Here is a 12,609-nt window from a genome sequence, read left to right on the forward strand (position 1 = left end):
GAGAATGTATTCCTCATAAACCCTCTTCACAGAGAGATACCAAGATGTTCCCCACAAGCACTTATCAGTGAGAATGTGTTCCTCATAAACCCTCTTCACAGAGAGATACCAAGATGTTCCCCACAAACACTTATCAGTGAGAATGTATTCCTCATAAACCCTCTTCACAGAGATACTAAGTTGTTCTCCACAAGCACTTATCAGTGAGAATGTATTCCTCATAAACCCTCTTCACAGAGAGATACCAAGATGTTCCCCACAAACACTTATCAGTGAGAATGTATTCCTCATAAACCCTCTTCACAGAGAGATACCAAGTTGTTCCCCACAAGCACTTATCAGTGAGAATGTGTTCCTCATAAACCCTCTTCACAGAGAGATACCAAGATGTTCCCCACAAACACTTATCAGTGAGAATGTGTTCCTCATAAACCCTCTTCACAGAGAGATACTAAGTTGTTCCCCACAAGCACCTGCTGAATCCATCAACTCAACAGATGTGATTGATACAATGGATTTATTCACACAAAAACAAATAATAACAACTAGATAGCTAGCACTAGCTGTAAAGATCGCAATCAAATCAACAGTGAACATTTTTTATCTTCAATACCAAATTAAACAATAACTGAAATTCAAAAAAACAAATCTCTCAGTCTTTAAAAGATATCAAACATTGCATTGTTTTGCATCGAAGGGTATAAATATCCAAATAGCCTTAGGCTTAAACATGAAATGTAGTAAGTTGAAAATAACATGGCATCATACTAATACTGAATGCAATATTGCATTAAATAAACACATACAATGTAACATTTCACATTTTCCTCTGCACTATATCTGAGATTTGTTATCATTGAGAGTTCTCTAATACTTCCATAGTACTATGTAAAAGGTCAGGATTTCTTATTCCAATATATGACCTTGATGACATTGATTATATATATTTAAAATCATCCATACAAATGAAACAGGTCCTAATTTTATCTTTTTTAATGAAAAATAGTGGTAACAAACATTCGCTTGTATATCTTGCATTGCCACTTAAATGTCAAACACAGGTATTTCCCTGGATCAAATTAAGACGAGTTATTTTGGAGAGTGAATGGAATTATTATTAAGAAACAGAAGAAGCCTTAGAATAAACATTGAGGATTTTGCCACAAAGGCAAAGACTGACGGTGATGGAGACATAAGGATTCAAGCTAAATGTTCAAAGGGAATTCGCAAGAAAATTATTTAAATTTTGTGAGGAGAAAATTGTATGTACTAAATGTCTAACTCATTCAGAGCACCAATTAACATTTGCTGATATAAGTACATATACAGTGTATCATTGGATGTAAAACAAATGTACGTAGATAATTCTATCCTAGGTTCTTCCAAGAAATGGAATTAATTCAACCGAGTCATTTCGTCGTCACAAGTAAATAAAAGTAAAGTAAAACACCAAAAACGGCACACTCTTCATTATTGGAATCAAAACATTTCTTGACGAACATAACATAGATTTAGTTCCGCAAAGAAGATGCTTGCAAAAGTTTCATCTTTTTTTTCTGATGCTGTTGTGTCAGGCTCCAAACGTAATACTTAATACACTTCCAGCCTCTTTTTTCGAACATTGTTTTCACGTAAGTGTTTTTCCTTGTCCCTAATAAAACATCATTTTTTGTTGGAGGCTTATTTGATGTAATACATGGATGAAATATGCGCTTAAGGATTTCAGTGTCAGCTTTGGTCCAGGGCACCCTGTTTTTTTTTCTTTCTTTCTTTTTCCAGTGAAGGCTCTGAAATTAAAACAAAATATACATCGGTATATGAAAATATGCATTTGCTGATCTATTGCGGGGTCATAAAAATACATTTTATACCACAATATGTGGGTGTTATTCAATTCTCAGTGTATCAAATAATTACTTAATGCAACTGTTGAATAAGTATATAAGTACATTTTGTATACATATTGCACAAATAAATTTTAATGGTAAAATGAGCAAGAAGTCCATCGGTCACAGTCAATTATTAAATAACTTACTGCTACTGAATGGTTTCAAAATTTTGGTGAAAGTGATCATACTATGTTTGTTTTATGAAAAATACAAAGACTCAAATATTATTGACCCAGGTGCCATGTTTAATGGAGTCATTAGTCAAGGGAACCATCATAAAGGTCAAAAAGGACTGCTGGTCACCTTAAACACAAGTTAATGTAACGTACGCCAGGTTTTGTAGTTGAATGAAAGCCGGAATACCCGGAGTGAAAACACCGATCGCGACCTACATTCAGTATCTGGCAACTAACTGCCCCAAATAATCTTAAACATGAAACCTAGAGGTTAAGGGCATTAAGTTGTTGTGATCTGGATTTAGTGGCTGAATACAGGGTTTCTGTAGTGTAGGGGGATAAAAACTTTGAAGGTATTTGGTTGCATTAGACAGTAAGTCGATATAAACAGGGGTTCGTAAGACAGGTTTGACTCAATTGATACCTTTCTTTTCTTGGTGATGGTCAATGCACTGGAATCATTGTGGTCACTTGCATCTGTCTCACTGAAATGTATTAAAACTGTTTTTGTTTAAGAAGAAACAAGTTGTAATGTTTCTATAGCATGGAATTGATCTTATTTTTTCAATAATGAAGGGTTAGACAGGGAAGAACATGTGCAGTATGCCATATAGCGACTTTGATTCTTATAACAATGACAAATTGTTGTGTTCATCCAATATTATAGTATCAGTAACCTCACCAAGTTTCGATTCAAATGGATGGCAATGCAATAACACTGTTTAAAGTAGACTTTAATTTACGCAAATACTGATGTGGCCGTTGTTGCTGTCGCCGTCGTAAAAGTAACACGGTGACCTTATGTTTCACTTTCCGCGACCATTGTCGAAGGCGAGACCAAAATCATAATAGGATGTGCATGTTTTTATATCATTTATATTAGGATATCAATAAAATACTGAATGAGAAAATATTTACATTTTCTGAACAAATGTCTACATTGCTAAAGCTATGCCTTATACAAGAAACTGCCATGTTAATGTTGTGACTATACAGGAACATGAAAATATGATGGGTTCAGACTACATTCCTAACCTAAAACATTTGAAAGAAATGGTATTTTCAAAAACAAATAATACCGTCAGTATTACTTAGATGTGCAGCATAATCATAACATGCTAATTAAATCACAGATCATCTGGATAACAGCTGCTCTCTAATGATTTGATTAAGATTCAAAATGTATATCTTTACTTATTCTAGCTAACTGTCATCTGCTTAACAATTCAAATACATAATAATATCTTAATTACTTCCACACCAGGACCAAATTGTTTTCATTCAATGTGTAGTTAATATCTCAGTTTTAGTATATGCTACTTGTATATATATGTACCTTGTATCACAAAGATTTTTAAATGTTTGATGATCCTGTTTTGGTGTTGAAATTACAAATACATGAATTGGCTTTATAGTCCACAAATACTATCATAACATTATCCATTCTCCAGTCCATGTTATGTTCAGATAGATCAAACAAAGTTAAAATAACAGCAAAGACGTAATTGTGTAGAATATCCCACTGAACCTTTCAGAAGAGCAAAATTGCTTGCAGCACAACATTTCAGAAAAATTATAAAACAAAATGAAATTTGATCCACATATCTGTAGATCCAATACATCCATGTTCTTATCACCACAGAAGGCAAGGATTTCACTAAATTGAAAATCATTTCCAAAACAAGCAAATCCACCAGAAGGAAACTCCATATCTCAATCTAAAACTTGTTCTAGATTCCACTTAATCATATTAATTTCAAACATTTTAATGACAATTTGCAAACATTTCAATGACAATGATTTCAATAATTTTGTTCCCCATAAATTCAGAGAGAAATTAAAATATTTCATATCAGGTTAAAGAATCCACATCAGGCCTGACCTGATTTTTCAACCAATCTTGGTAAGAGTAAGCTTGATTTTCTTGATCACAAATTTGACAGAAAAAATAGGCTGTAGATGAGAGAATGCTTGATAATCTGATATTTCTCACAAACTTGACAGAGAGAAAGTTTAAGGTAATATTCCTCACAAACTTGACAGAGAGAAAGTTTAAGGTAATATTCCTCACAAACTTGACAGAGAGAAAGTTTAAGGTAATATTCCTCACAAACTTGACACAGAGAAAGTTTAAGGTAATACAAAAAAAATTGTAGTCCTCACAAACTTGTCAGAGAGAAAGTTCTAAGGTAATATTAATATTCCTCACAAACTTGCCAGAGAGAAAGTTTAAGGTAATATTCCTCACAAACTTGTCAGAGAGAAAGTTTAAGGTAATATTCCTCACAAACTTGTCAGAGAGAAAGTTTAAGGTAATATTCCTCACAAACTTGCCAGAGAGAAAGTTCTAAGGTAATATTCCTCACAAACTTGCCAGAGAGAAAGTTTAAGGTAATATTCCTCACAAACTTGCCAGAGAGAAATCTTGATATTCATCATAAAGTTGACATTTTGATTCTTGATCCTGACAGGAAAAATGTGTTTCACAGTTTGAGATATAAATTGGTCAAGGAAACGAATACAGCATCTTAAATTTGAATTGTGTAAAATATCTATTGAAATGCATGAAGCCAAAATTTTACACAAAAATTTGAAGTCTAAAACTGCACTCGACAATTATTAACAACATGAATGCAAGTTATTTGCAGGAGTTTATGAAATCTCTGACAAATAATTATGCTGATTGTGTAAATGGTATAAACATCCATTTGTAATTTTATGTGACCATTTCATGCAAGTTTTACATATTTTTGTTCATTGCATGTATACATACCCATCATCAAGTCTATCATGCTTCTGTGGCTTATAAGAAGGGTCTCTGCTGTCAGAATCATAGTCATGAACACTACTATCACTGTCTTTATGTGAGCTACAAAATAAATGTATTTGTATATAACATCAAAAGAATTTTTGTTTTAAAAATAAGTTTGGTGCATGGTTTGATATCATGTGCGAAATCATTCAATCATTGATATTTTTTGTTAAAGCTGCATGCACAATTATATAATCATTAAAATCCCAGCGCAAATCACATGTACCCGTGATGTGACCTTGAACTTTGACCATGTAAATCAACGGGAACCTTCTTCTGTTAATACATTCATAACATGTGATGCACACCCATAAACAATATACTCACTCATTGGTTTTCCATCTCTTTAAGATTCTGGTCTTTCTCAGACTAACACTCTGTAATGCACATAATAACAAATCATAAAATATCCATTAATCGGTTATTCGGGTTAACTAGGTTATATGTTAAAGGCACTTTAAATGTGGTATTTTAAATGGGGTACACTTACACTATACATACAATTTATATGGCAATATCACTGGGATATTGTGATTTTATAAAGGAACTAGTAGAAAATCATATCTTTACTTCTAAATGTATGTGTTTTATCCAGTATCTATGGTAAGCATCTGCAGTGCTACACAATGGATGATAAAAGACTCAAGTGTTAATCATATGTAAATGTGAACAGCTGTGACCTAGGCAGGGAGTAATTAAACTTTTTACGGGAAAAGCTGTACTGGATTAAATTCATTTCTTTTCAAGTCATGGAGACAACTTAATACATACCAATATGGGCCAAATCAGCGAGCAGTTGCTGTCCTCGCTGCAAGAATCCATTACTTCCTCCAGATCCGGCTTTTCCTTAACAACTGTGTGAAAGAAGAATAATGTAACATTCATCATAGCATCAAACTACTAGAAATGATATGTACATAATTGGAATAATTGAATAATTTAAATGTAACGGCGAATAATTAAATATTTTCTTTAAGCATAAAATGATGTCATTTTTTCCAACATGCAGATGAGATTGTGAGCACCAAATGAAAGTCTTTTAAAAGAAATTCTTTCTTGAATAACTTCCTAAAACATTGCTGACCAAAACTGCAAGTTAGCTTTCCCTAAGTACAATAATAAAACAATTCCTGTAGGGTATCTTAATTTTAATACATATCTGATAGATAAAACATGTATAATTTTACCAAACTACCAACCCTACCCTATCCACACCCTTTACCAGTAGTATAAGTAATGAAAAAGATACCAACCACTAAAGGCTTCTCTGTTTTCCTTCAGCATGACCATGTTTCCATCATATCTGAAACTCATGTTTCCATCATGACCATCTGTTAGTGTTATGCTCTCTAGTTCATCATCTGATCTCCTTTCTAGTTCATCATTTGATATTCTTTCTAGTTCATAATCTGACCTCCTTTCTAGTTCATCATCTGATCTCCTTTCTAGTTCATCATCTGATCTCCATTCTAGTTCATCATCTGCTAACTCTCCATCCTCCACCAACATCTCTTGGTCATCGTCCTTCATCTGTCCATCCATCACAATCTTCTCTTGGTCATCATCCATCATCTGTCCATCCTTCACAATCTTCTCTTGGTCATCATCCATCATCTGTCCATCCTTCACAATCTTCTCTTGGTCATCGTCCTTCATCTGTCCATCCTTCACAATCTTCTCTTGGTCATCGTCAATCATCTGTCCAGCCTTCACAATCTTCTCTTGGTCATCATCAATCATCTGTCCATCCTTCACAATCTTCTCTTGGTCATCTTCCCTCATCTGTCCATCATTCACAATCTTCTCTTGGTCATCATCCACCATTTGTCCATCCTTCACAATCTTCTCTTGGTCATCATCCATCATCTGTCCATCCTTCACAATCTTCTCTTGGTCATCGTCCTTCATCTGTCCATCCTTCACTATCTTCTCTTGGTCATCGTCCTTCATCTGTCCATCCTCCAATATCTTCTCTTGGTCATCATCTACCTTGCTACTCTCTTCAAGCCTTTCTTGTTCATCAATGTTATCATCTACTATCTCTTCTTGTCCATCAGCATGTCCTGTCATTCCACTGCCTTTCTGTACATATGAAGTGGTAGCATTTTTTAAAGACATGGATGTGCGGAAAATACATAAAAGGAAAATGCATGTATATATCAGGCCAGTAACCACTATATTAAACTAACAATCACCTTTTCAATTACATTAAACAACCTTTTTTTAAAACCATAACAGGACGTAGGGTGCTCTATGTACATTTTAACAGGAACCTGAACATTATTGTCAAAAGAATAATATTTTTTTGCCTTATTAGTGTGTTCAGACTCTTCATAAAATATTCACTAATATTAGTTGCAGTTTTGTGCACATATTTATTAAGGCTGTTATGATATACTTATGCCATGATACTACAATGTATATACCACGATATCTACTCGCGATAAAAATTTTAAATGAGTCACCATATTTGATGGCATCGGCGACGCATATTATTTTGGTATATTGACAGGGATTTGCAGACTGGAAAAAAGGTGTTTGAGGGAATTTAGTTTCACCCCCGCCAAGTTTCATATAACTATACATGTACTTATTGTACAAGGACACATGTTTGTTACTTGATGGCATTTATCACGAGAGCCTATCAAATTTTACATTACATGAAATATTATTTCCGGCAAAAATTGGATCCATACTAAAAAATGGACCAGATCAGACCAAACTGACTCAAACAAAAATACCGAAAAATGAAAAGTGTACCAAACCTAAGAAATTTATCATAGTTTTCGGTGCACCTCAGTGTATCTTAACAGCCCTAATTTTTATTGTCTCATTCTTCTATCTGTGAAAGTGCATACATGAATGGAAATCACATGTATAAATACCAATGCGTGGGAGCAGAGCTATATACAGTGATTTTTGGTGCATACAATGTCACTTTTAAACTCATTCAGAAAATCAAAATGTGATACTCTTACTAAATAAATATACAAAACATTCAAATTCATGGTGTTGCCAAGTATTACCTTATAAATGCATGGACACTTTTTATAAAAACTAACCTTTGACTTTGTTGCTTCCAAATCATCAAAAAATTTCCTTTTATTTCTACCTTTCAGTTTGTCTGTTAAAATATAATTGATTCTCATAACATCACATGGGAATATAAAAAACAAAACAAGTAAAACATCTCATTCTGGAAAGGTCAATTAAGTTAAGCTCTTACATTAAGGCTTCAAACAGAATTTAAGGAGTTTTCAAAATATTGTCAACCAAATTCAAGCACCATTTTGTACTTATAAATGCTATACAATTACATCATCACTTGAATAGTAAAGCTTGAAATGTTTCTATATCGAGAGATATTTTTAAGGAATTATTGTGATAGTAATTAACTCTCATGCAATCTGTATAAATTACATGTTTACCTCATGTTTTTGTAATGTTATTCCTTAGTTTTATTTTTATTTTTTTTTCAAAGAAAAAGCAATATGGATAAATACTACATAACAAAGCATAACAAGATTTTCAATTATCTTTAAGGGGTTTTTCAAGACTTTCATTAATGTTCAAGAATTTTCCAAGATCTGCACCTGCCTTACTCTTTGATTTATGAAAACAGATTAATTTATAACAAATTAATACCTAGTGATTTCCTCAGCTGTTCATCACTGACTGTATATTTCCAATTAGATTTGTTGAGGGTTATGCTGTAAAATAAAACAATAAGTCCATGAGCTTTAGCAGTCTACTGATTTTGAAATTATTCTGTTAATTTGAACCTTTTGGTCAAATCCATCAGCCCATATAGGGCCTATGATTTCCTAATATAAACTATAGCAATTTTTCTCACAAATTCAAGACGTTAACTGTACTCTAAAACAAAATGATGAAACAAACGAAAACCTGCAAGAGTAAACAAGAGTTACGCGTAATTATATGTCTCACCTTTCCTGCTTTGTCAATAAATCACAGATAGCTATATGTGATAGGTGTTAAGCATGATTGTATCAGCTATATATATATAACCTCATCAAGTCTCAATTCAACAGGAGGGCTACAACAATGAATATTAAAAATGTTTTCTGCATTCGTTCTAAGGCAATTTAAAAAAGGGTCACTTCAGACTTCAAAACTAATAACTATAAAAAGGAATGCGATAACGTACTATTCATCTTCATCATAGAAGTAGCCTTTTCCCTCCGAGGCATATCCTGGCCACCACACTCCCTTGTCAAGCTTCACAAATATACAGGATCCATCTGAAATGAAAAGAATGATACTCAGAAGAAGTTTGAAATGTGTTTTTCAAGATGGCGACTGTAGCGCGCTGGTAGAACTTGAGAAGAAGTTAAAAATGTGAAAAGATTACAGGCGGTGTACGGCGGACAATAACAAAAATAAATAAGTAAACTATATAGTTATATAAAAATTATGTCTTCACTCTATTCCACATAAATGAAAAATCAAGATTAGTAAATGTATGACTGGTACCTTTAGGCTGATTTGATTCAGATTGTTTTCTGTAAGGCTTGGGTTTTTTTTTTGCTTCGTCCCATGTTCTGTGAGTAAAGAAAATACAAGTATTAAATGTATGCATACTTGTCTACATTGTATTATCATAGATCTATACAAGAGGTGAAAGGGGACAAGAAATTTTGGCAGTGTTGAAAAATTATTAATACACGTCGTAATCTCTAGTCATAATACCATAGGTACATATACTGTGGTTATTTCTAGGGGTGCGACAGTTAATTTGGTTAAAAACCAATAAACCACAGTTCAACGTTGTCGGTTCGGTTTTCAGTTTGTATACTTATATTTTGGTTTGATTCTAAAAATTACTCAATGTCATTTATGCTAGTCTTGGTCAATCAGACGCTTGTAATGTCTGCATAGTTACGTAATTATCAAGCGTCTAGCTGACTGCGACTTATACAATGGTGGTGAATATGAAGCGTATGTCAGAAGCGTGGCATTATTTCCAATTAAACCTGGACCTGACAACAAAAATGGGAAATCAACAGCGTATTTAACATACATACATGTGCAGAAACTTATATATAAGTTTTATACAACGTCAAGCCACTGCACTACATCTACTGTCATATGTAATCCTATCTAAAATGGAAACGTGGTGCACTTTAAGTCACTCTTAAGTCGATCTTTGGAACGAAACAAAATATTCCTTTATATCCAGTCAGGTTAGTCAGTTCTGCAGTTGCGTTTAGATTGAAAAACAAATAAGAAGCATCTTCACTGTGACCAGGTCTATATCTGTGTTTATTAAAACTGATTTATTGCCCTATTCTGTTGTAGAACAGCTGGGTTTTCATCAGACGATACATGAACTTGAGCCTCGATATACAATTCTCTATCGTAAACATTTTCCCCGAAAATGTAATTCCAAAGTTATATATATAATGAACAATGAAAATCTATGCTGAAGCTTGCCATTTGATAGGTACACGTGATGGACTGAAAAATACTTATGTATGAATCATTATGTTGGTTGATATATATCACTGCCTCACAGTTACATGTAATTTATTTATTGAAAACGAGCCTATGGAATTTTAAAACTAATATTCATGTGGTATTGCATATTGGTGCCCACCAACGGCATTGTGATATCTTGAAAATTTTAGACTATAATTACGGCCTCTTGGAAATCATGAATATTAAGCAATCATGCACGATCCGACGTTCTTTTACAACTTCAAATGCCAGAAAAAAATACTTGTCCAAGTCTCTAATGGCATGGTATTGTGTTTCAATTTGCCTATTTAGATCATCCTCTAACAATGAGTAACATGTAAAAATCTAGGCAAATGGAATAAAATTTCTTGTTCTTGTCAGTAATCAAGTGGCAAATCCTCATCCCAAGTCAAGTTTATTTAAAAAAAAATGTATTATAAAAATATATACCATCATCTTATAAATTTTGCATAAATACACACCATGGTATTATGTTATCTAACATATATTTAATACCATATTGATATCACAAGATTTCTCTTTAAATGTAAAATTTAATTAGTTAGCCCTGTTGTAACAGGAGAGGAAAAATGCACGGCTAGACCGGGTTCAAACCCGGGACCTTCAGAACTCTAGACGGACGCTCAACCAATTGAGCTATCTGGTCGCCGACTATCAACCCGGTCTAGAGCCGCTACACTGTTATCAGATAAATCTAAACCTTTTGTTTTTTAATACTAATCATTGAGCCACTCGTTAATTATGTAACAATGCATACAGTAGTACATTATCAGGTCGGGGGAAACCACAAATTTGCATGTAATACGCCAATTTTCTATTATACGCCAAATTCAAGCACAGGTGCCTGACTCGTTTTGTAAAATAATAACATATACAGTACATATAAATGAGACTTATATGTACTCTATATGTTATTATTTTATAAAATGAGTCAGGCACCTGTGATTCATGTATGGATTTGTTACTAAAAATAGCTCAAATCAATTTAAACTCACCTTTTTCATTTTTTTTTTATCAAAGTCGCATTAATTTATGACAAAATAAATAATATTTTGCTGAAAGATGTTTAGTTGAAGCATTGGCTACTTAGAAACTTGATGTAATAATCGCCGCCGTACTAACACTCGTAACAAATCCATACCCCAATATTAGCGTATAATAGGCCAGTTGGCGTATTATACGCAAATTTGTGGTTTTCCCCGACCTGATTATTACACTTTTATACAGCGCTAGCTTTCAGGATCTGAGGACATTGCATTTATATTAGTAGAATCTACTGTACCTGATTAACTGTTTACTAACCCTCGCCCATAGGTCAAGGCAAGATATATTTCATCGCTGCTGGTACAAAAATCTGCATTTCCGTCATTCCGTAAACAATGTGAAATAGTTTGTGATCTTGTAAAGACAGCATTACAATTCGAAAGTCAATATGCTGTTTAAATGTTATCAAAAATCCATTTTGGTATTCACTCAAAGAAAATTCATCGGCAAATGATTTTGCAACATCAATTCCGTCAGTGTCAAAGAAAAAAATCTTGCATTCACATTTCGAGTCCACACAATGTAATGGTTTCGCCATGTCTTACATATAATACTTTCATTTGATGTTTTCCTCATAAATCGGAGAGAAATAACGTACCTTGCTTGTTCTGCTTTCCTCGCAATACCCTAGCCTGCTCAGGACTCCGCCGAATATTTTCGCGCCAAAATCATGACGTGTTAATGCTACAACTTAGAAGCATTCCGAGTAGAAATTTCCCATGATTCCTACACCTCCATTTCATGGTCGTGTGATAACATGAGAGTGTTGAAATGGTCTAAAAATAGCATTTTTCTACTTTCAGTTTTTTATTAAAGATTCGCTCACGCTGATTACGAATATATGGGGGAGCGATTTGTGGGGAACGACGGGAATCCCCATAAGCACCGTTTTTCCCCACAATGTTGGTCTAAAACACAAACATATTCCCCATAAGCTGTCTAGCTCGGGTGCTCTCTCTCTCTCTCTCTCTCTCTCTCTCTCTCTCTCTCTCTACATCTTAACACAAATCATATAGTAACATGTCCTGTATAATATAAAATCGTTAAAGATACATACGATGGCTGGTGCTGCAAAAAAAAGGGGGGGGGGGATTTAAATGTTTCTTCTGTATGTAACTAAGTAAATATGTACATTGTAAATACTTGGCACATTCCTCTCTTTCTCATAAGAATATTGCAGTAGCCAAGG

At 33.8% G+C, this 12,609-nt stretch overlaps 1 protein-coding gene across 3 annotated transcripts; it reads right to left on the reverse strand.

Annotated features, from left to right (window-relative positions):
* Positions 1-986: 986 nt before the first annotated feature.
* LOC117342483 (midasin-like) lies at positions 987-12,373 on the reverse strand. Of its 3 annotated transcripts, XM_033904654.1 has the most exons (11): positions 12,019-12,371; positions 9,372-9,439; positions 9,046-9,139; positions 8,523-8,587; positions 7,940-8,001; positions 6,131-6,959; positions 5,649-5,731; positions 5,205-5,254; positions 4,839-4,934; positions 2,490-2,550; positions 987-1,787 (listed from the first exon to the last, which is right to left on the reverse strand). In XM_033904654.1, the coding sequence occupies exons 6-11, from the start codon at positions 6,945-6,947 to the stop codon at positions 1,512-1,514; spliced, it is 1,383 nt and encodes a 460-aa protein (XP_033760545.1). In that variant the 5' UTR covers positions 6,948-6,959; positions 7,940-8,001; positions 8,523-8,587; positions 9,046-9,139; positions 9,372-9,439; positions 12,019-12,371; the 3' UTR covers positions 987-1,511. The 3 variants fall into 3 exon arrangements, with proteins under 3 accessions (XP_033760545.1, XP_033760546.1, XP_033760544.1); XM_033904655.1 differs by lacking the exon at positions 7,940-8,001 and having other exon boundaries at positions 12,019-12,373; XM_033904653.1 differs by lacking the exon at positions 12,019-12,371 and having other exon boundaries at positions 9,372-10,520.
* Between the last annotated feature and the right edge of the window lie 236 nt (positions 12,374-12,609).

This window comes from Pecten maximus, chromosome 14, assembly GCF_902652985.1.
Source record: "Pecten maximus chromosome 14, xPecMax1.1, whole genome shotgun sequence".
NCBI lineage: Eukaryota > Metazoa > Mollusca > Bivalvia > Pectinida > Pectinidae > Pecten > Pecten maximus.